Genomic DNA, 22676 nt, shown 5'->3' on the forward strand with positions numbered 1-22676 from the left:
TAAAGCACTGTTGGAGATCTGCATTCTGTGTCTTGTTTTGTTTTTCTTTGATTTTAACACTGTTGCTTCTTTCATAAGTTTTTTTTTCCTTTATACCGACAACTTCAATAAAACCATCATCTACTCCTTTATTGTCCGATTGAGGTTTTCGGGTATTGATAGCCCCTAATTGTTTCTCAACTATATTTGTCATTGTTAACTTCAGTCCGAGTCTTGGTATGCTGTTCCTTGGCTTTTTTCATTAAGACTACGCGTAGCTATCTGTTGGGCATTTAACTTAATGGCATTATCCTCATTCATCTTTTCTCTTTCTATATATATATATATATAGGCTAACTAGCAGATGGGTTATTATTATTCATGATTCCATCCTAGTTGACATGTCTAACTTCAAATTCATCTTCAAACAAAGGGTTAGTAAGAGAAACAGAATTATGCAAAGTTTTATCCACCGAGACCATATGTGGTTCTTTATTATTATTTATCAATTCAGAGTTGCTTTTAATAGTATCAACAGATTGGCTTGATCCCAAATTAGGATTTGAATTGTTAAAAAATTTGGGAATATTTTTTAGGGCTTGACATTCTTTTCTATTATGGCCATTAACTTTACAATGGAAACATGTTCCCAAATTTCCAAGTTTCTCAATACTCCATCTGTAAGATTCTCTCTCAAAATTGACAGAATTGTCTTTTGGAAGTGCAATATAAGGATTCAAAGAGACGAGGATATGGGCATTCAAATTAGGCAAATTAATTTTGGGTTCTTCAACTGGAAGGACTGTCCAAAGAGGGCTTAACGCTTGGGAGATAAATGGCCAAAATTCAGGCTGTAATCCTTTGAGCTCTATCCAAAATGGAGAGGCACGGGTTAAATACTTATCAGAATCGCTTTTTGGAGACCGGGGAATGGCTTAAAACAACGGTTGGCCTACATTCCAGAGACCCTATTTTAAGACTATTTCTTGCATTTCATGAGTTTTAAAATAAATAACAAACCCTTTTGAATCATGCGACTGAATTTAACAAAAAAACCAATTTTTTTTCCTGATGTATTAAATATTTCCAGTCATGAAAGAATTTTCTTGCAGGCAAAAACTTCAAATCCATGCAAATGAAGAAAACAACAATACTTTTTACCCTAGCCTGCACATTTTTTATGGCATTTACCATTTCATCACTCGGAGAGAGGGAGAGGGCCATAGTTCCCAACGGAACCTTACCATCCTCTCTTCTCTCACCATCAATATTCCCTGTGGTGGCTTTGTTGCTGGAATTTAGTCAATTTCTATCGGAGTCAGTCCCACCACGTCTCTCCTCCAGTGTTAACATGGTTGCAAAGAAAGTTTCCATTGAAAACCACCGAATCTGGTATAGCAGCCACTGCACTTTTATTACTAACCACCGCCTTATACAAAGGTTTGGGTATCTCGCCATGATTTGCAGTACCACCTTCATCTCGAGCAGAATTGATGATTTTTTCCTGCCTCTTCTTACCATCATCACTACCCTTAGAGGCCATTCAATAGAAGAAGTGGTCTGGGATTTAACCGGCAAAACTCAAGATTGCTCTTATCAAAGAATGATTACTGCACACACGAGGGTTCTCAAAAAAAAGAATGTAGAAGTTGGAAAAATGAAAAACCTGCAACAAGATTTCACACAACAAACGACTAATGACAACCAAGCACAGATGACCCAAGAAAAAAATCTGGAAAGGACAGGTATCAAATCCTAGCCAGGTGTCTCTGACACATCTGCAGACGGAGTACGGAGGAAGCCACATGGGTGAAGCATGGTACTCTGCTTGCAGACCGATCTATCTACTATATTTGATGAACTTGCAACCTGGAATCTTCTGATATCAACATTTGTTAACCTCTACTTCATATTAATTGCTGTTTTATGTTAAATGCCAATTTAACAGATGTAATCATTGCTTTATCAAATGTGGTCATTGCTTTATACATGTAATTAGTGCCTTTATTTATTCTTTGTAATGACAATGCCACATCCATGTGAGCCAATCTTTCACTTTGAACTAGAATGAAGACACAATTTCATGTTCAAAATCATCATTATTCATGGTCTTCACATTGCTGCTATATTATATTCTCATTACTGCTGCTTTGTCTTTATGTGGTCACAGAGAGTTAATCACATTCTTCTTAAAGTCGATATCTTGATGAGATTAGACCACCACCTTAAGTAATTTGTCATTCTTTCTTGTGACGTGGCAACATACTTAGTTCCTCCTAAACCTTTTTTATAAACATTATCTCTAATCTATAAGACATGTTCATCACTTTTCAAGTACAACCTGAAGATTCAATAAGTTCAAGGTTGCTTATCCTACACAACATTGTCTATGTTACATGGATATCATGTGCAGCTCATTATGTTCCAACTTGACACATCCATAGTTTTGTTCTCCTCAATCAGAATGTAAACTTTACTCCTCATATGCATTCCTTATGTGGCCACACTATATCAGAGAATCATAAGGTAATACTTAGAATATTGAGCACCTGAATCTTCATTTTTTACCACCCAGTTCATAAATGTCATTTGCACATGATGAATTGATGGTTTCCATTGATTGCATTCTAGTTTTCTCTCTTTATCTCTCATTGAGAGTTAACCTCCATATTCTTGTCGCTGTTAACTAAAACAACTTTAATAAAATTGCCACCTCATGGATAAAGATCGACACCTTTATAAACTCCATTACTGTCTTTTATTTCTTTAATATAATCACTTTTTGACTAAGTTGCTGATTTAGGATCGGGGATGGATTCAGGTTTGAGTTCGGGTTCTTGGGTTTGGGGTGAAAAAAAAAAAATCTCATTTGGGTTCGTGGGTGGGTTCGTGAGTGTGTGTATATGTATATAGATATATATGGGTGTGTGTGTATATATATAGATGTATACATACATTTTATATAAATAAGTCATTGAACAGTGTGAATATATGTTGCTTGATCAATGCTAATGTCAGCAATAAACATTAAATACTCGCTCATTAATCTATCTTCATGATTGTAAAGAAAATCATTCATTAAATTTCTAAATTGCAAAACATAGACTAATTCATCAAATAATAAAGTTTCAAACATAATGATAAATGACAAGTGTTTAGTAGTTTATCAGTGATCATAGTATCAAATGCCCTTCAAGGATCAAATAGGTCATCAAAAATTGAGGGATCAATGGCTTCATCCCTGGCTACAACTATATCTAGATCCTCATCATTGGAATCCAAATTGGTTTCACTAGTCCCAGATGCTGCTATATCATCCTCCTCCTCAAGACGAGAGATTAGATGAGTGAAATGCTTTTTATTAGGCCCCTCTTAGGGTTACATAAAAAATATAAAAAGAAACACTCTTTAAAGTTGTTTTATTTCACATTTTGGACACTACTGCCCCGAGTCCTGTCGGTTTCGCTGAAGGTTCGCTCCAGCATGGAGCTGGGCGAACCCACAGTCTGAAATAAGGACCCTGCCCAGACCTGCAGCATACCCAAACGTGAATCCAGACCCCTGTGGACCCGAAGCTGAATCCGGGCAGCAGGGGACGAATCTGGTAACACAGCTTTTTTAATAAATTGATATTTAATTCCATTGCTCTCTGTCTCAATTGAATCTGCTAGCATATATAACACTTGACTTTCATTTCAATTCTCTGTTATTGTATGAAACTGTAGTTTCTGTCTTAAACGGAAATGTGATGAGAAATTCACTGGTTTATTACATGGCTTGGATTAGACAAAGAAATCATTGTCCAACTAAACATTTAGTTTAATCGGTGCATTGCTGTTTAGAAACTTGATGCAATCGGCCGTCATCGATCTTGCTACTTTCACTTGCTAAAGATGTATTATAGCTGTATCGATCTCGCTGCTTTCACTTGCTAAAGATGTATTATAGCTGCATCGATCTCGCTGCTTTCACTTGCTTTAGATGTATTATACTGCATGTCCTTTTTGTTTCAAACTTAGTCATTGTGTTTAAGAATAAATCCTCGTCTTTGATCACTGATGCATATTGCATGACTTTCATCTACTTTTACCATGTTGCTCTTCATTAGTCATTGGATGCTATTTAACTTATATCCATATATTGGAATCCTTCAGGCAGTCTCTTTATTACTATTTTGACATCAATAACAACTTCCAATCATCTGTGTATACTTGATATCAATGACAACTATAATTTGTTTGTTTAATTTTTCCATCAATGACAAAACTTCCAACAATCCTTGTTCTACAGTAACTTCCTCAAATCTGGATTGTAACAGACTCAATATGTTGTTGATCAATTCTTAATAAATAAATTTTTCTTTTCAATTTAGAGCCTTAGGAGAGAAATTGGTGCAATTTCAATTTTCACAATAAATCCTTACAATCTACTCCAAATGAGTCAGATTTGGATTGTAGTGGTTCTAATATGACCTTAGGAAACAATCAACTATGAGGAAGGTTTTCCAAACCTTTTTGGGAGCTGCTGGTTTCAAAATTTGGTAGTTCTTCGAAAAGTCTCTTTGAGACAAGGCAAAACGTTAAAATAGTGCAGGTCTTTATTCAAAAAGCAGCAAAAACATTTTTTTAAAAAAAGCCAAGGAGGTGACAAGGTTTCAACAACCTTATCAGGCTTCTCCATGAAACTGAAAACTCAATAAGCTCTTGATGAAGAAAATGAAGAAAAGAATGTGAATAGAAACAAAGAGAAGTGCTAAAAGTGAATGTTTTTTAATTTGTGACAACTCTATCAGAAGTCAACATGGTTTCCACAACCTTCTTGGCGATCAACACATAACTCAAAACTTTTGTAAGCTTTTAAGACTCATTGAAAGTAAAGAAAGAAAAAGGTAATGGAGCAAAAGAAGAAGACAAAAACATAGCTGAGGAAGATAAAGCTTTCAAAACCTTCATCGATCTCTGATGGGGTTTTGAGAACCTAGTCAAATCTCGATGCCAGTTCCCAAAAAGAGAATTAACTTGCATTAATGACTATCAGAGCCAAAGTAGCTGGAGTAAATGCAAAAGTATAAGAAAGGAAAGGGCTCAATTTTTTTAATTTCAAAAGCAATTGAAAACAAATTTCGAGGGTTCAGAGAGCATGATAAATAGATCCAAAACAAATTCCTCCTATAGGTAAAAGCAGGATTTCATCTTGGAAGATCTCATACATCAATTTAAGTAAGTTCTCACTTGTAGTACTTAAGTAGTCGCTTTTGTTGCTCCTATCAAGTGATTCTTTCAAATTTTTAAAACTTGAAATCATTGTAACCTAGACACTATGGTACTCAATTTTTTCCTCAAACCAAAAGAGAATAGTTTCAAATTTTCAATAATAAGGGTAGTGAAATTGAAATACAAATATTTAGGCTACGAGCATTGTTTTAGGACTGGAGAATGTATTGCTTGAAATAGGGTATATGAGACCAGAAAATATAAGCTGACGGGAGTTCTGGGAGAGGGTAAACAACCTGATAATGCATCCCATCACACCAAGACTAGAAGAGAACGGCCTCCTTCAAGAGGCTTCCTTCCTAGTTCCAACACAATGCATCCACTTAGTACTAGAATGCATTAACCAGTATGACTTTGACACTAGAAAAATGAGGACAAACGATGGCAAATTATTGATAATTCTAGAGAGGGCTACCATTAGCGGATTTTTCAGGCTGCTAGAAAGAGAAGTGTATGCTTTGACTTTGCGACATCACAAAGTCATTTCAGTGTGAAGAAAGGGTACTATAGAAATATAATTGACTTTGCCGCATTACAAAGTCATTGCAGTCTGAAAGTAATAGTGTTGAAGCCCTGATCAGGAGCCTGTCAGAATCCTGCTACTTGTTCCAAAACAAGGCACCCAAGTTGTTTTGAGAAGCAGCGTCATCTCTGAGAATATTGTCATCCGGAGGACTAATCATTCAAATCAACCGTCTTACTTGCCCTGTGTCCAACAAACTTGTTCAGATGATAGAGTTTAGCTGCCGGTTAAGTGGAGAAGACCCAACATGCAGAGGAGATTGTTCTTACTCATGCAGACATTTATGATATGAGGTGCCACAAATAGAAAAGATTAAAAAAAAAAAAATTCTGAGAAAAGCATCGAAATCAGACTCCTACGCATCCACATAGCTCCCCCCCGCATCAGACTCCGATTCCGCATCTGCACACCTTTGCATCCAGATCCAGCCAGTCAGCAAGCAAATCAGTAACTTAGCTCTTAGTTAATCAAATCTAACCAAACATTGAAGAGAAGTCTCAATTAAATATATAAAGAATTGGTTGTATGATCTGAAGAAAAATTCAAATTCCAACGGCTTTCTGTCGAGTTTCATCTTTGAATTTGCATGAAAGAGTGTGGTGGGAGTTACAAACTAAGTTTGTACCTGTCTTCTTTGCTGCGCTGGGGTCTTGCAAAAGAAGTAGTTTCATAAAGCTTCGATGGAAATATTAAGAAGGAACCATCATGGTTGAAGAACTCTTCTTTTGCATTAGATTCAGTCGAACCAATAACATCTTTTGATCTGCATAATTTTCATTCGAATCGAGAACATTTTTCCCATATGCATAATATACGCAGATCTGATATAGATCATTTGGTCATTGATATTTATCACAGTAACCAGTATTGAATTGGAGGACTGCATGGAGGGAACTTCATTGCTGTTTTTGGCCATCGACAGTACAGGCATGTTGATCCTCTATCAATTGTATTTCTTGTTTTGGAATATTGTTATAATATTCCATTTGATTACAGTCAATCAAGGATCAATTTCATTTCTGCAATGGAGTCATCTTCCAGTAATCAATTGCATTTCTGAAAATAAATCAAGGAAGTAATTCATCATCCAGCGAACATGTGCTTTTCTAAATTGAATCAAAGATGTAGTTGATCATCATGTAATCAACTGCATGTCTGAACCAAAACATAAAGTGTCATAAAGAATTGGATTCATTTTTTTAAGAATAAAAGAGTCAATTATATTCAATTCCAAATTACTTTGATGTTTGTTAATGAATCAAAGGAATATATATTATCAAGAATCAAAATTGGAACGTCTCTGTTATAAAGAATCATATTAAACATGTTTTTGGAAATGAACAGTTATCTCTGTAATAAAACACAGTCTTCCTCATTGGCTTCTTTATCTTGATCTGATAATAATATAGGAACTTAGACCCAGAGATACAATCAAGTTGTAATAGATCATAATAGAGAAGGATCCCTTGCATGTAATTTGCGCTGTATGCATCATTATGAACCTATACAAGTTGAGTAAGACTTCGGATTAACAACTAAACTCATTGGCAGACTAAGTCTCTTATGGTGGTTTTGTGAATCAAAACAGATGGTCGTCATACCACACAATTAGCAAAAAAGGCTTAAATAGCCTAGATTGCATGTTTAATACAGATACACTGAATGTGTAAAGTCCCCATTTTTGTCAGCATTGGAGTTTGAGAGATTAGCCTATTATTGTGATCCTCGCAGGCTAATTATTGTAGATAGAGGATCTTCTGTGGCAGTGGCTTGGCTTTGAGGGTCTTGTCTTCTCCACAATTCAGTAAGCTACAGGTTGGTCTTCGTTTGGCTCAGATTGGACTTCATTGGGGCTTAGATTTGTGTACTTACTAATTGTGGTAAGTTGGATTTTGATTGAGATGGACCCTATTTTTTTTGGAAAATGCATTTGGTCACATGGAAAAATAATAGGTGTGACTCCTATATCAGACAACATATTTAAATGATGAGTATTTTGGGAGTTAGTATATTATTAATTATTAAATGACTTATTATAAAGTTATAATTTCACTTGAGAGTCGAGTCATCATTGGAAGGGGCCATTTATTATATGCCCAAGCCAAGTATTAGATATTTAAAGTGATGTTGTGTTGGAAAGTTTCAAGAGCTGAGTTCTTTTGGGAAACCTTTTCAGAATCTGAAATTGAGTTCTTTTGGAAACTTTTATCAACCAAGCATTATAAATATGAGCTCATTTCATTGGAAAAAACACTTTTGGATATTTATATGCTTTTGTTGCCTTTGTGGCTTTTTCTGAGATTCTAATTTTCAATCTCTTGCTGAGGTATAAGGGTTTGATCTGAGGTTTTTGCTCCATTGCTGAAGTTTAGTGGAGATTTTTTCTTGTGAATTCTAAGATTTTCATGGTGGCTTCTCGTACTATATTTCCTTTGGCTGAGGAGCGATTGTTGGTTGGAATAATTCAGTGTCTTCTCTTACTGTATTGACTGTGGCTGAGAGGGCAAATCTATCCTCGAGGGTTTGGAAATTCTTATATCTGATTATTGCAATTTCATATCATTCTAGGAGCCTGTGATTTAATACTAGAGGTCTGGGATTCAATTCTTGAAGCCTGCAAATTACTTCTTGGAGCTTGTGATCTGCCTATTGGTGTCTATGTTTAACAATGGAAGGCCTGCCTGTAATTACAGTGGCCTGCAACTTGCTTCTAGGGGCCTGCAATCAACCTTTGGAGGACGGATATCCTTGCTAGGAGTGACATGGAGGCCCAGGACTGGAACTGGGTTATCCTTTGCATCATTCAAATTACGCACGTTGCATTTCATACAGGTTCTTGTTATTAAATAATAGAATTTAATGTGATTTTCCACCTGAGTTGCGATTAATTGTGTGAACCAGTAAATTGGAAAGAAGATTATTGTGTATGCACAATTTACAAGGAATAAAAGTTGCAGAAATAAATTGTGAATCAATTATTAGTCTTGCATAGATATTTGTATGTCATTTCGACACGATCTTGGCATTTCAGAGCTGATGTTTGTTCGTAGATGTGGGTTCGTGCTCTAGCATTGTTGATTCACAGCATGCCATAGAGACATGCGTGTAGAGTTAGGTGATGACAATTGAGCATCTGTTAGGAGACGTGGATACAAAGAGTATGGGCACCTTTGATGATTTCTTGGATGATGCTATGAGCTGCATTGAGTATGATATCCTGATGTGGAGTGCTCACACCAAAAGCTTGGTAGAACCACAACTACAATAGTTAAGCTAACTTTACCTTCCTCAACCTTCTAGAGCCCTTAAAGACTCCTTTCAACAAGTTTTAGCACAATGCCAACCTTCCACACAACTCTCCAAGTTTTCAAGACATCTTTCCCTATTCTCAACTCTAGGGATCAACAATGGTAAAATGGGCTAAAAATGAGAAATAGACTCCAACCTATTCCTTGGGTAAAACTCACACCTAAGACCTTTCAAGGAACACTCAAGGATTGGACTTCTGCAATTGTCTGACTTTCCCAACTTCTACCTTGCAAATTTGCTCTCAATAGGCCAAATTCCCCTTGTAGCCCTTTTTAAGGTTTTAGGATAGTAACTTGATTTTTCCTCACTAGACTTGGCAAACAAACTATGGTTTTAGATACCCTCTTGGAAGTTACAAAAATCCCCAAAGCACCAACTCTCCAACCTACTCCAACACCCTTGAACCAATGCAAGCCTCACAGACCTAATTGGCCAAATCAAGTTTGGATCACTTGGAATGAGCAAGGATGGGTACTTAGGACTGGTTTGTTGTTGCAGGAGGTCTTACCTAACCTTTTCCACCAAGAAATGACCACTTGCCACGTTTCATAGCTTCTTTCCAAGTTCTGTCCACAAAATGAGCATTTTTATGACTAAAAACATAGCAATTTTAGTCTAGGGCACGTTCATTTACCCCTTGGATCACCTGAGCAAAATCTATAACTTGGATATCTTAAAATACAACCCTAACCTTGCAAATCCCAGAAGGCCATAAGAAACCAACGGTAGAATTGCTGGCTAGGGCCACATCATGCTTGAAACCCTTAATTTAAGGATTTTTAAACCTACTAGTAAAGAAAATGCTCTAACTTTCTTTATACTGAACTAATCAAAATGAAATCAAATGCAATGTAATCTAGATTCAAAACACTTTCAAATCATGCAACTGGATTTGGTCTCCCAATTCGTACTGTTCTGTACAACAGCAAAATGCTTACAAAATCCGTATATTTTGTATGAAAAACTTGCTGAACGTACACCTCCTTACACCTCTGATTTCATAGAGGGTATTAACCTCCAAATACATTATCCCCAACTGATACATGGATGGTTTGAGCAATTACACGACCAGTTATGACATTTTTGCAAAAGTTGTCAAAATTGACAAAAAGTTGTCAGCAACTTTTCTTGCAAAATGCATTTTTTCCACCATGGCTTCCTAGACCTTAATGACCTAGTCATTTGCAACACTTGGACCTAAATAAGGTGTAATGACTCACAAAAACACACCTAGAGTCAATTTATTGACTAAAACAACCAAAAACAAGATCCTTAGGACTAAGGTAACTTAGGCTTATATGGTACTTAAGTTCCTTGACCTCACAAACAAGGATCAACCTTATTACAATAAGCGAAAATCAACATTTTACTGAAGTGGATCATCACTCCTTGTCTTTCATCACGAATCTCCTTCAATTTGATGAGATGACCTATCATGTCACCTAGGTGCCCTGCACCATATCCATTGCCAAGTATCAGGTGATGACTTCGAGGAGGTTTTGGATGGGTTCCTAGATCAGGATTTATAGTGACTTTTTATTTAGGGGGAAGTAGAGTCATGCAAAGAGTTCAATACAGCGAGGGCTTCCACTTCTTTAGAGGAACTGTTGGTTGAGGTACCAACTGGTTGTATCTCAGTTGTAGATGTGTACGAGGACAGTAGCACACATGTGGTGAGCAGTTCTGATTCAGTTTCCTATCATAGTGCAGATAGTGAGGTACTGAGCTTACATAGGAGGTAGGGGTTACATATGCATCATGTGACTAGTCAATTGAAGGTGACTGATAGTGACATTTCTTCAGCTCTTGAGCATTATGATGCTATCTGTGAGATGCTAGCTACATCTAGTTGGGGTGCTCCTATGTCTGGTGAGTACGATGATAGTATTCTTTCTCTAGCAGAAATTAATGTGCTTCGAGAGGCTGTCAAGATCTTGAAGCACATCCATTTGCAGCTAGTTACTGACAGGGATTACCTTTCGGAGTGGGGTAGCACCTGTTATGAGACATTGCTAGAGAAAGAGGAGGTGGTTGAGCTCACTGAGGAGCTTGAGGTGATTTTGGACTCTCTTCAGTTTACTCAATTGGCTTTTTGGGAGTCACAGCCACAGTGGGATGAAGTTACCATGGAGTTGGAGTGGGTATAACCGACACCAGTCCCAAACCTTGTTCAGTTGCATATTGTGGTTAGTGGTGAGTTTTCTTCCACGGTTGGGGATGAGGGACGTGATGATGTGGCCGACACATTTGTCCAGGATATGTGTGTGGTAGGAACGAAAGAGGTAAGAGTATCAATGAAGATGAGCTCTCATGATGATTTGCTTCCTTCTGCTAGAAGCTAACCTATTTCTTCATCTCATATAGCTAGTAGCATTGGACAACTAGCAGTGCCACATTTTTAGAGGGATCAACTATGGGTCATAGGGGAGCAGGTTGATGCTTCCACATATAATTTCTACTGCACAAAGTCTTTCTTGGAGTATCTTTTGGAGAGTTCGGATGTACAAAAGGGTTCATACAGAGTGTCTACTCTCATCCGATGCTCTCGTGTCATTTAGAGGTTGGTGGGAAGGATTGTATAGATTCTGTCTACTATGCTTCCCCTGAGGGATTTTGAGGTTGGGTTTGCTGAGAGGATTGCCTAGGATCTTTGCTCGATCGGTAGTTCAGAGTCAAAGATTGGAGCCATCTTCTGCTTCCCAGTTTGATACTGATGAGACCTTGATAGAGATTGGGAGTTTTTATCGCCATTGCATTGTGAGGAGTGCTCATCATGTTTCGTTTGACCCACAGGTAGAGCATTTGGTTTCCCGTCGTTGTGGGTTGGCTCTAGTTTCATTCCATCCATTATGGGATGGGTTAGCTCCATCTTTTGTAGATGGGATTGACGGCTACAAGTTAGACCACTTGCAGTATCCACGCACCCATGACAGTTTATCAGAGGTTGGAGTTGGTGATATTGATGGTTGTTGTCACCTCCACAGTGTAGTTGGGTGTGAGTGTTAGTTTGATGGGGACTCAGTTGTGGATAGTGTTGGTATTTCAGTTGGATTGAGTTCCAATGGGTTGTTATCTCCATCAACGCTCACTGTTAGTTTCCAGATGATTTTATCATTGATATCAGTTATTTGGGTACTGATGCTATAGGAGTTGCTTGTACACTACAAGGATAGTACGCAATTCTACCCTTGGGATCCAAGTGGACCGTGATGTTCATCCTGTTTTGGGATTGCTTGGGGATAAGCAATCTTAGGGAGGGAGGACTATAATGTGCTCATTTTCGCTAGCATCAAGTTTGAGAGATTAGCCTGTTATTGTCATCCACGTAGGCTAATTATTTTGGATAGAGGGTCTTCTGAGGCAGTGGCTTGGTTTGGGAGGGTCTTTTCTTCTCCACAATTAAGTAAGCTATAGGTTAGTCTTCGTTTGGCTCAGAGAAGACTTTGTTTGGCTCAAAGCGGACTTCGTTTGGGCATAGTTTTGTGTACTTACTATTTGGGGTAAGTCTAGTGTTGATTGAGATGGTCACTTTCTGTTTTGGAAAATGCATTTGGTCATATGGAGAAATAATAGGCGTGACTCCTATATTAGACGACATATTTAAATGATGAGTATTTTGGGAGTTATTATACTTTTAGTGGCCAAAATATTATTAATTATTAAATGGCTTGTTATAAAGTTATAATTTAATTTTATAATTTCACTTAATTTGAGGGTTGAGTAATTATTGGAAGGGGCCATTTATTATATGCCTAAGCCAAATATTAAATATTTAAAGAGATGTTGTGTTGGAAGGTTCAAGAGGTGAGTTCTTTTGGGAAACTTTTTCAAAATCTGAAGTTGAGTTCTTTTGGAAACTTTTATCAACCAAGCATTATAAATATGAGCTCATTTCATTGGAAAAAGCATGCTTGGATATTTATTTGCTTTTGTTGCCTTTGTGATTTTTTCTGAGGTTCAAATTTTCAAATCTCTTGCTTGAGGTATAAGGGTTTGATCTGAGGTTTTTGCTCCATTGCTGAAGTATACTGGAGATTGGTTTCTTGTGAATTCTGAGATTTTCCTGGTGGCTTCTCGTACTATATTTCCTGTGGCTCAGGAGCGATTGTTGGTTGGAATAATTTAGTGTCTTCTCTTACTGTATTGACTGTGGCTGAGAGGGCAAATCTATTCTCGAGGGTTTGGAAATTCTTATCTCTGATTACTGTGATTTGATATCATTCTGGGAGCTCGTGATTTCATCCTGGAGGCTTGCGATTTAATTCTTGAAGCCTGCAAATTACTTATGGGAGCCTGCGATCTGCTTATTGGTGTCTGTGTTTGACATTGGAGGGCCTGCATGTAGTTACAGTGGCCTGCAACCTGCTTCTAGTGGCCTGCAATCAATCTTTGGAGGATGTGCATCCTTGCTAGGAGTCACGTGGAGACCCAGGACTGCAACTGGGTAATCCTTTGCATCATTCAAGTTACAGACGTTGCATTTCATACAGGTTCCTGTTATTAAATAATAGAATTTAATGTAATTTTCAACTTGAGTTGTGATTAATTGTGTGAACTATTAAATTGGAAAGAAGATAATTGTGTATGCACAATTTTAAAGGAATAAAAGTTGCAGAAAGAAATTGTGAATCAATTATCAGTCTTACATAGATATTTGTATGTCATTTCAACATGATCTTGGCATTTCAGATCTGATGGGAATTGCTAGTCAACAATATATATTTTACAACAAAGTTGATGAATGAATAAACTCAGAAATTGATTATCATTCCAGACATAACTGTGTGAATTCAGAGGCAGATTTATATATCAATATTTTCATTTTTTGCAAAATGTATAAGGTCAAAGTTAACCAAAATTAGTGAGCAGTTGTTGCATCTCTAGGTTTTGTGTTTGAACTTTAGAGCATCATATATTCAGTGGCGACTAGTTTGTTTATCAAGTGTTTGACAAAATGTCGAGCAACTGATTTTTTGGAAAAGTTGGAGTTGTAGAAGTTATAACCTGGTCGGGGTTATTACAGAGTTATGCATATTATATTACTCATATTCAAAATAAGAAATTAGTTTATAGCTCTCTTGAGATTTCAAGGAGATGGGAAGCTTAATTCAGTTGGAAAAGTTATATGTGCCTGATATGCATTAATGTCTATGTGAACAATCCCTTGAAGGTCGTCATGGCAGTTAGAGTCAAGAGGCAGTTGAGGAGTTGCTTGTTAGTGGCTCGCAATCCCTTGGACCTCATTGACCGTTTGTGTCAGTAGACAATTGAGAAGTTGGCTTGTTAGTGGGTTTCTTTCCTTGAAGTGTAATGACCATTAATGTCAGTACATATGTAAGCAGTTGGTTTATTAGAAGGTTTCTTTCCCTTGTAGGTTGGTGATGACTGTTAATGTCAGTAGACGTGTAAGAAGTTGGCTTGTTAGTGGGAATCTTTTGCTTGAAGGTCAGTAATGATAGTTAATGTCAGTAGACATGCAAGTAGTTGGCTTGTTAGAGGGTTTGTTTCCCTTGAAGGTCAGTAGCGACCACTGATGTCAGTAGACATGTAAGAAGTTGTCTTGATCAGATGGTTTGTAAACCAGTTAGTCAATTGAACTCCAGAATGGAGGTACAAGTCAAGCAAGGGTGGTGAACAATAATAATATGTAAATTGTGCTTGCAACTCTAAACCCTTGGCCTAGTCAGATAGTCGTATGGGTTAGGAGGTACCCATAGTATGTTACCAAGTGTTGTGTAAGTTCTAACTCAGATGGAAATCAGACCTAGTCCTGTGTCTGCATCCTTGTGAAGGGTTGGGCCACTTCCAATAGTGAGGTGTGTGAGGGATTGCCATGTTGAAATCATTTGCCGTTGCACCAAAAGCTCAAACTGTTAATGCCCGATACAAACTTCAGATTTACCCGGATCCACGTGAGGTGCTGACCACCAAGTCAACAATATTCAAGGAGCTGCTGACTACCATGTCAACAATCTTCCCCTCCGTACCGGATGAGCCTTCGGCACCAATTGAAGGGAGACTCGAACTTGTGACGCAAGGCTCTGATACCACTTGTTGGAATCATTTGCCGTTGCACCAAAAGCTTGAACTATTAATGCCTGATACAAAAGCCAGATTTACCTGGATCCACGGGAGGTGCTGACCACCAAGTCAACATGCCAGGTCTATTGTTGGGAGGTAAAGCACTTAATGATGCTCTCCTTCTCCTAGAAATGCCAAGGCTTGTAAGAGATTCCAGGATGGAAGGAAGAAACAATAATCCCCACCTCTCTCTTTTGTTATTGCATTTCCTTATGAAAGAAAACATCTGCTGAATCTATCATTTGGTAATCTTCATGCACATGTGAAAAGAATTTCTTTCTATTTCAATTTCTAGAAGTTACGATAAGTACACTGTTTATTTAAGAGTTCAGAATTATGTAAATGGTGAGAATTGGCTGTTATTTTATTTTGAGATAGTTAGCATGTGACAAGCAGTCAGCTTGTCAGATGTGACTTCTGCTCCAAATTCTGAGGCTGGGAATGAAATGACAAGCAATTTACAAAAGGTTGACCAGTTTGTTATACTACTCAATAATGGATTAAAGACTTGAAAGCTATTGGACCTCCCTTTAATTGAGAAATCATGAAAAGTATATGTAATGTCCCCATTTTGCTAGGTTTGAGACGGTATGGAATTTCCACATTCTAACTTTAACAATTGATTTATCAATCCAAATTGCAGACTTACAATGAAATAAATAATGCAATTGACTTAATTTTTATGATTATACAAAGTGCATACACAAGTTTTAATTCAATTACTGGTAATTCTAAATGCAAACGTGACAGTGAGGGAAATTATGTATAGTTCCAAATGTGTACGCTTCCAAGATTGAACAGGAAGGTTGCATACTAGAATATAAATGCTGTATCTAATGAGGCAATATGAAGTATGCTTTACAACCTGACTGTCTGTCACTGATGTACAATAAGTTATCCACGATGCATATGCAGGCTGAAGAAATATCTCAACTGCAGAGATATAGGCTGTATCTGACATTCGTTTCCTTTATATGCTCTGACTGATAAGGGAGCTTGGGAGAATACGCTTCTAATGATGCCATCTCAAATTTAGAATGGGAATGCTTGTACCGTCTGATTGCTGGAGCAATCGGTTTCTGCTCTATTGAGCACTTAACAAGGGACATATACTTTTTTACTCTATCATATAACCTGCCTTCTTGCCATGATGCAGTATCCAAATTTATATTCATCATCAGCAGCCAAGTGAAGAGGCATGATGGAATGGTTGCCTCCCATCTTAACTAACAAATGAAGAGTCATCATCTAATTAGTTTCCTTAACTAATTGCTGACTGTATGTCTAGTCAATCATTAAATCAATGCATGACTTAAATAGCTCTCTCCCCCATCCCTGCCAGATCTATTGGAGGCGTGAATAATTTTCAGCAAGGTGTCGCATGGTAGATTAGCTACTCTCTATAAAATCCTATATAGTTATCACGCCTGTTTATTATCCATAACTTGGTCTTCTTATGCTGTTGTGGGAAATTGTTATGGGTTTTTGAAGTCGATTACTCCCCATCGCTGATTGCTTCATATCAATATTCATTTCTTCTTGCTGTGTCCTCATGTTATCAATGTTTATTTGTATTGGTCATCCGTGTAACCATGAGTGATGCATCACATTGTTGTCATTTACGTATATGTTAATCTTTGTTTATTCACTGCTCATTACATTGATGAATTCGATCTTTAGCAGTGCTGACCATTCCGTGACAACTTAAGCTGATAATACAATGTTTGCTCCTTGGTAATGTTTGAAATTGGCATTTATATTGTTGCTGCTCTTGTCCATCATATCTCTCCTTAATCTCTGACCAAGAGATGCTTCCTTTACCACTTACTTGAGACGAAGAGGTGCTTCCACTCACTTACACCTTAGACGAAGAGGTGCTTCCTCTCACATCTACTTGAGACAAAGAAGTGCTTCCTTCCACATCATACTTAGGCACATCCTCGGCTCAAGAATATTATTTTTAATTCCCCACTTCAAAACTTGGTAAGTTTTTTTCCAGATTTTCAAGTTTTTCATACTTGGCCAAATCTTCCCAATTTGCACAATTTTCACAAGAAGGCTTTCTAAAGTTTATATTGTTGCCAAATTTGATCTACCACCTAAACCTTTCAGCAAAAGATTGGGGTGATGGTGTGAAACCTCAGAATAGGGCCCATCACTTTGTGAAAGGTAATCTAATGAGGAATGGCCTCTTATCTAGTTTGTTTAGAATTTTCAAATAGTAAAGCTTTTTAAATGATCAATCAGATAGAATAGGGTTATAGGAAGATCTTGCATACATTATTCTTATATAGTCAAACAGGTGAGTTCCAGGAATGGTCGATTGGATGTTTTGGATATATTTACTTGTTTTTACCCGCTTCATGCATTTAATTGTCATTGTAAAGTATTTTCTGTTGTGAATCATCCACAAATAATGCTAGGTTCTGAGAGATATATTGAATGACACAGGGCTGAAAGCCAAATTAGTTGGTCAATAGAAGTGCATCCAAGCGGGAAGAGAACCTAGAATTTTTCTGAATAAACAAAGTCAAAAGAAAATTGCCTCATATTAAATTAGACCTTGTGCCTGTTATGGAAGGCAATGGTTCTCATCAATTGTCAGCAATACTATAGTCAAAGACATGTAAATTTATTTTGATATTGTAATGATTTTGTGTAAATTAGATGCATTCTTGGATCTTGCATATGCAGTTACAGTGGATAAGCGATAAACATCTGACCAATTGCAGCTTTTCTTGCATTCTAGATAACAGCATCAAGCTTAACTTTTCTGGCAATGGCAGACGCAACTCCACTTGTTGATGCATTATCTGTGGTGGACAAAAAGGCTGGTGGGTTGCTATTAGTTGGACCTGAAGGAGGTAAGATTCTTTGTCATGCTTCTCCATGATTCCAACCATGGATGTTTTCAAGAATCAATATTTGGGATGAAGTCTGTATGTATTGCCTTGTTCTAAGATGGTCAAAATATGTGGTGACACAGCTCTGTGAAATTATGTTCTTCATTTGATAGACAAAATTGATTCACAGAAAACTTGTCTTTGCAAATAATGCTGTTATACTTACTTGAAAAGAGAGAGATGCATAAAAGAAATTGGTTTTTCTTGCTTTGAAAGTTTGTGTGCACTCACTTGAAATATGTATTTGAGGTCTAGAGAACTAACTGTTGTTCATATGGGTAGATTTAATGACTCCAAACATTTGAATTACTTCCCTATGAATGATAATACATATATTAGTTTTTATAAGACAAAATTAGAGTATTGAACCATCAGGATGGTTGATGCACTTATTAAAAAAGGATATAGTTGCAAATACAATAGAATGTTAGATTGTCATTTGATCCTATTGTATTGCAATGGGATAAATTTCCGCATTATTGTGAACAAAACTGTTCACTTGGATCATCACTTAAATGAGGTGTTCTTAATATCGGATTTTTTGAGCAATATGTAATTTCCTTATCATGTAGATGTTGTAACACATGCATGGTACTGATGGATCATTATAACTTTGGCACTATCTCTTGGAGGAAACTTAGTACTTGGTGGGCAAAATGCTTCTTTTTCTCCAAACAAACAATAACATCCCTTGATTTGTGTTTTGCAACTTTGGAATATCAAAAGCTTTCTTGGCACAAGAGTTGTACTTTATTGTGGAAAAAATAGTTTCCCATGTTAAAGGAACTTGTGGCTTTCTAACTCTTCTTTATCGTGGCTTCTTGTATTTGTTTGAATTTTATATTTTAATGTCATATCTGGATTAAATTACACTTTTGGAAATGAAACAGAACTATAATATATTAATGTTTGTTAATGACCAATATAGGCCAATGGAACTCAAAAATGAATTCAACAATAATAAAATCAATAGAGGGAGTCTCCAACATATTTAATGCAGATCAGGCTCTGAGGCTGTTGGAAATATTGCCATTGATATAAAAGGATTTGTGTGAAGCAGGATTTCTGATATATGGACAAGTTTGTTGGAAATTGTCATTAATTTCAATTGGGTGTTGCTATTAAAGATGTGTCTACAGATCCTAAAGCTAAAGAACATGAATACATTATTCAGGACTTGTACATTGATGTGATGGAGGCCTTTCAAGATTACCTGAAGTTTTGATTACTTGAAGTATGATAATTGTTATGATGGAAAGCAATGTGTCATGACATGGAAAGTATCATAGATGGAGACATTTATAGCACTGGCCATTATCATGTGAAGAGCACAGATATATATTGAGGGGGTGAGGAGTGTGAGTCAATATATTAACAGATCTTATCCTTTTAAAACATGATTAAATAATAGAACTGCCTTTTTAAAAGCTTATCCAACACGTAGACAAGCTTTAGCAAATAAGGGCACCGAAGACCGCAAAATTTATTTGGAAACTTCTTGTGTTTTAAACACACATGCTCCATTGCAAATGGGGACCCCCTATTTTTTGTTCAAAAGCCTAGTGTTTGGATTAGTTTCCTTAGCATGTCAACTTTTATTGAGTTTCTTAGTCTCCTAGCTCTTAATAATGGGTGAGCAAAGTCTGGAATTCCTAGTTTAATGTTTGGAATGAAGAAATTTTCTAGGGATTAGATCTCAATGATAAAATCAAGGTTTCTAGAGGATATCTTTTAGGAAATCCGCCTCTCGCTTAAGGTTCTCCTTCAATCCATACATAAGTTTAAATGATGAGTATTTTGGAAATACATGTTTGATGTATGAAATCTGGAATTGGAATGTTAATGTCCTTGTCCAAATTGTAAGATCTAAGACAACCCTTGAGGATAAGAGATAGAGTAGGATCATGAAATTTGCTTGCTAAATATGGAGTTGAATAGTCGTGAAAGGAAAATTTACCAAAGTTGGGAATGGAAGGAAAACTTTTGAAAGATTTTCTTTTATCTCCTTAAAAAATGAGAGAAATCACAATCTCTTGTAGCAATAGGTGGCAAAGATAATGCCTATGCAATTAATTGATTCCCAATGAAGATTTAGCAAAGATTACTTGCTCATTTGACTTGGGGATGTTATCCATTTTTAACCCAAAACTTTTTAGACATTAATTTCAAGGGAAAGGTAAAATCTATTTAAAAACCTTCCATCCACTTCAAGAACGAGACAACACATTAATCTCTCTTGTTACAAATGACCATGTTACAAAGTATCTCTTAAATGTAAATATGAGTCAATGCTAAAATAAAAAACTAATAGAGTTGAGTATAGATAATGAAAGGTTTTTTGATGAACTTTCATTTCTCAAAAGGTAGACAAGAACTTTGAGAACTATTGTGGTGTCCCCATTTTGATAGAAAATGATTTGCGAGCATTCAGCCTAGTTACCAAGTTTTCCTCAGCTTCTTGGTGAGTTGGGGGGAAGTCCAAACTTCTTGGAGTGCTCTAGGATGGTTAGTACTGTTTGTGGTCCTTGGAAATGAGCTCATTAGGTAGTGTGAATCACTATGCCACTTTTAGAAATGATTTATGACTTTTGACGGCTTCTCCAAACTTTTTGGAGAGCAATCTATTTTTAGTACGTCATTGTGTTGCCTTTGATCATCATCCTAAATCTTAGTATCATGTTGGTGTGAATAGAGTTTGATTTTGATGCCATTTAATGCTTTCCATATCTCAGGTAAAACAATTCAAATGTTCACTTATGTTTATAGTATTTTTATAAGTGTTTGCTCAAGTGAAATGTCCTTTAAAAAGGTCATAGAGTGTTCCAAAAGTGGATGCCTAGGAGATATAGGGGCATTTGCACATGAAATGTTATTATCATTTCAAAAGGGTGAGTAGAATATGAATTATTACAAATTTAAATTTATTTTTCCCTCCAAAAAGCTATATAAGGAGGTATTGGGGATCACTTTGAAGATATATTAATGGATATGATATTGTCATGTTATTGGATTGAACTTGAGTTTTCCAAAGTTTCTCGAGGATAAATACTCTCTTAAGGCTATGAGGTTTGGGGATGAATTCCCTTTTAGGTAGTTAGAGTGGTTTCATATAGGAATTACCAAAGAGCTGCAACCAAAGCTCTAGTTTTTTGGTTGCATTCATGGGGATTATTTGATGTTTTTAAGTTATTACTTTGGTTCCTATTATTTGTGTTTGATCTTTCAAATTATTGAATTTTTGGAATAGGGAGGCCATCTCTTGCTTGCAAGTAATTGCACCTATTGGGATTCTTTTTTAGGGTTTCATGCATGATGTTGTTAATAACCTATATTGCGGGTCATATAGTTTTGGAACATCAGATTTAATGAGTTTTTGTGTAATTAAATATTCTTAATTACATTTTACTTAAGCTTACTTCGGATAATGCATTGCATAGTAGTTTGCATAGTAGAGACATAGGAGTTTGCATCTTATTTTAGCACATGGGGTGAAATCCCACTTCAGGTGGTGATAATTGTTATCTCTTTACACTTTATGTATGAGATTCATCTTTAATGTTCGTATCACATTATCATCCTCTCATTGTTGCACATGCTTGCACATACTTCATTCTACTATGGAGGATGATCCACCTTTGGTGGACATACGATTCCACCTTGTGTGGTTGATAGGTTATCTCTTGGATATCTCCTAGATATCTTGCATTGTATATGTATCCAGGCATATCTACAATGTAATCAATGTGCTTTATTCGTGTATTATTAATCATTATTGAATCCAACCAATTAAGTGTAATGCTCCTCGTAGGAATCCGTGGAAATAAGGATCCAACATAGACTAACATATTTTTGTGTTTGTTTTAAAGATAGAATTATCCAGACTTTAAAACATATTGCAAGCGGAATACTAACACACTAACCAAAGATTCCCAAGCCCTTTACTATGTTGAAGGATCAATTACCACAATGTGATTAATATGCAAGGTTCATCCAATATATTAAGTTCACATTTCATTTGATGTTCATTTTAAACCCAAAATATAATCCCTACGTGACTAATCATACAAGCTCATTTCCAAATTGAGCCGCATAGTTAAACATGAAATTGCATCTATCTACCCCAACAATGATCGATATCTCCCAAAAGGGTATCAAAGTATCAAATTCGCATTTTCCCATCATGCACAAAAATGTCCCCTGTCCAAGATATGAAGGTTGCCTACAAAATATCGTGCAATAAAAGTCTAAAAGAGATATGATGAGATGCAAAATTGAACGATAAAACTCTTAAGAGTTGTGTGATGAAATGCATTTCGTATTATGGAATGCTCTATCGTATGATGAAACACTAAGAGGGGTACAAGGAAATGCAAGATCATACGATAAAATATTTCATTGTACGATCGAAGAAATTGGTCAAGCAAGAAACACAAGAGAAAACATAAATCTCCACACCAAGGAGTACTGGAAACTATTGAATCAAGGAGGTAAACTCTTGAATGCTTCATGAACATAAAATACAACAAGTACTAACATCTGGACTACATCATCTAATCAATTCTAGAAGAGAAGTTGCATCAAAGAGTGCAAGTACAATAATCAAAAGGA

At 36.5% G+C, this 22676-nt stretch overlaps 1 protein-coding gene across 4 annotated transcripts in view; it reads left to right on the forward strand.

The window, feature by feature from the left end:
• The window catches only part of LOC149537905 (methyltransferase), a 243251-nt gene that overhangs the window by 183090 nt on the left and 37485 nt on the right, over positions 1-22676 (forward strand). For 3 of the 4 annotated variants that reach the window (XM_089799319.1, XM_089799320.1, XM_089799317.1), the window contains one exon: positions 17915-18029. In XM_089799319.1, the coding sequence (XP_089655445.1) occupies positions 17915-18029 (115 nt within the window). The remainder of the gene's footprint in view (positions 1-17914; positions 18030-22676) is intronic. The other variant, XM_089799318.1, reaches the window with a different exon arrangement.

This window comes from Cupressus sempervirens, chromosome 9 (assembly GCF_028749045.1).
Source record: "Cupressus sempervirens isolate cs-2001-9-10 chromosome 9, ASM2874904v1, whole genome shotgun sequence".
NCBI lineage: Eukaryota > Viridiplantae > Streptophyta > Pinopsida > Cupressales > Cupressaceae > Cupressus > Cupressus sempervirens.